This window comes from Papilio xuthus, unplaced genomic scaffold, assembly GCF_000836235.2.
Source record: "Papilio xuthus unplaced genomic scaffold, Pxut_1.1 DF826933.1, whole genome shotgun sequence".
NCBI classification, from domain to species: Eukaryota; Metazoa; Arthropoda; class Insecta; order Lepidoptera; family Papilionidae; genus Papilio; species Papilio xuthus.
In genome coordinates, this window is record NW_013531716.1 from 5,375,688 (window position 1) to 5,378,174 (window position 2,487).

At 30.7% G+C, this 2,487-nt stretch overlaps 2 protein-coding genes across 2 annotated transcripts in view; both read left to right on the forward strand.

Moving 5' to 3' along the window:
* Nucleotides 1–372, forward strand: part of Apaf-1 (protein) — an 81,459-nt gene extending 81,087 nt beyond the window's left edge. The window contains exon 19 of the mRNA XM_013317693.1: nucleotides 349–372. Within this exon, the coding sequence (XP_013173147.1) occupies nucleotides 349–372 (24 nt within the window). The remainder of the gene's footprint in view (nucleotides 1–348) is intronic.
* Nucleotides 196–2,487, forward strand: part of in (inturned planar cell polarity protein) — a 5,272-nt gene continuing 2,980 nt past the window's right edge. Inside the window, exons 1-5 of the mRNA XM_013317694.1 lie at nucleotides 196–478; nucleotides 551–717; nucleotides 869–996; nucleotides 1,084–2,013; nucleotides 2,377–2,486. Coding sequence (XP_013173148.1) covers nucleotides 378–478; nucleotides 551–717; nucleotides 869–996; nucleotides 1,084–2,013; nucleotides 2,377–2,486 — 1,436 coding nt within the window. The 5' untranslated portion in view covers nucleotides 196–377. The remainder of the gene's footprint in view (nucleotides 479–550; nucleotides 718–868; nucleotides 997–1,083; nucleotides 2,014–2,376; nucleotide 2,487) is intronic.

Sequence of the window (2,487 nt, forward strand, 5' to 3'; positions counted from 1 at the left end):
TATATTAATAACTACATAAGTGGGTATATTATTTTTGAACATTGATTTAATGTCAATTTTAACTTTATTTATTAGATTCCCACTTATTAGTTATTATTATAGTGAGCTAAATATGCGTGCCTACGTATCTATGTACCAAAAAAAAAATAGTTCACCGATTATACGCATGGAGCGCCACAATCGCCATGGATCCACGACTTCTTGCGAGTTGCCCCTCTTTCTATAGTATACTTATTATACTCTTTGCTTGTATAATCTTTTTTACCGTTTAAAACTGATATCAAAAGAAAAACAAAGTTTTATTTGCGTTTGTTTTCAAGTTTTCATATTATAATAGTAATTGACCAGGAAAATTTACATACACGTCGGTAAATAATATGAATAAGTTGAAAAACAAGGTACATTACGTATCTCCTTGTGATTCTGACAATGATTGGACCGATTCTACCGGCGACTCAAAATACTCCGATTCGGATAGGTTGGTTAATTTATTTAAGATTTATTAATTTCAGTAGTGAAAAAGTATTATTGCCGTTTGGTTTTATTTTAGTTCGATTCCAGAATGGGATTCTGACGTAGGTGAAGATGGGGAGTTAGTTTTCATAAAAGTAAAAAATAATGCAAACGACGATGTGAATACTCCACTTTTGGAAAATTGCGAAACTTTTAAGTTAAGAAGTGACTTCAAGAGAGCTTCAACGAGAAGGTCCACTAAAGGTACGAAAACGTAAATGAACTAATTATTAAAGTTAATTTTAAAGTACCTGAGAGAACCACAGTCTCGAAACTGTTTTACTGTCCTTTGGTTACCTGTGTGTACTTTTTGTTATAGCTTATTGTATAACTAATTTTATTGTATACATTGCAGGTAGAATTTTCAAAGCTTTAAAAAGCCGCAAAGAAAAATATGACAATGCAAGTAGCAAAATTAATGAATTCGAAAGTTCAGTTACTAAAAATTCTTTAGAAGATAATAATAAATTTGTTATCATACAGGTAAGAAAACATTCTTAATAAACCACAACTTTGTTTATTTGATAAAGACAATTTTTAATATGTTTTTTTTTTAATTATAAATTATAGGTTAGCAAGAATATGATATTTAACAGTGAAAAGAACTGCCAAATAGAGAAATTATTTGGTATGAGTTTAGAGACTCATATGGACGGGAAGACATTAATTGTTGCAAATTTCTTAACAGAAGCTAAAGCAATATACATTCCACGAGTTAAAGTTGGTTATTACCTAGTAAAAATAAATGGAATTGAAGTAAACTCTTACAACATTAATAATATGCTACAAGGAGTAATTGAAGACATTGAAAGTCCAAAACTAACATTTCAAGTAGTAACTGGAGGATTTAATATTGATCTTGTTAAATTATTAACATTAAAAAATTCTCCGGAAAATTCTCTAACTCAGCTTTTGAAAGATTCGATGTGTTCTGTTCTGTACATATGTTGTAATGATGTTGAGTATCAGAGTAATGATGATAAAGGAGTACTTTATTGCTACCCTCGACCATATAATCAAAACTTTCTTTATAATACAAGAGGGGCTTACGTAACACTTAATCATTTGGCCCCTAAATCATTGGGTACTAGTGAACCAGTAGTATCAACTGTCCTTTACAACAATACTTTAATTAATGTCACTTACGCATCTCATTTTAGTGATCTACTTTTACTGGCTGTGCCTAATAAGAATTTAGATCTTTTTTGTGCTAAAAAATTAATAGATTATGTTGTAAAAATCTTGGAATTCCTTTATGGGTCATTAAAATCTTGTTTTACAAAACCTAATAATGTAGATAAGTTAGACGGTTTGTTTTCTCGTATTTTCGTTCATTTATTGTTTGATAATTATAAAAATATGTCTAAAGAAGAAAGGAAAGTTAATACAATGTTGTTTGAAGAGTTTGTAGCTTGTCATGCAGTGACTTTACCTTTGGAAGTGAAAATACAAGTAGATGATGCAATAACAGAGTTAGAAGCGGCTGATTATCGTGAATGGGTTGGTATTGTATAAAATCAAATGCAAATTTAATTAATTGTAGATTGTAATCATCCAATCCATGAAGTAGGTTAAGTGCCATCATATTTTTGGTCCTCTTTCTCTTCTCACCCTTTTCAGAAGAGGGGCATGGAAAGCCGAATTTTTTCTTTCTGTGCGTCCCGTCCTCTGTTGGTTAGAGGATGGGAAGCATCTACAATTGCAGATGTCTATGTACCTTATGTTGTGTAGAAAAAAGTAGGGTAAATTTCTTGTGTTCTGTATAATTTTCTTCAGCAGTTGTCTTCCATTGTACATTTTAAAGCTTCGATATTTTGTTTTAATTTTTTCGTCTGTTAAGAACTTGTTTCTTTAAATTTTCAGACAGATGATGTTGAAAATTTTCAAAGGCTGTACACTGTAATCGGAGCATGTCTATACTATTCTGGACACTTGTTAAGTTCACATCTACGTGATGAAGACTTAGTAGAAATT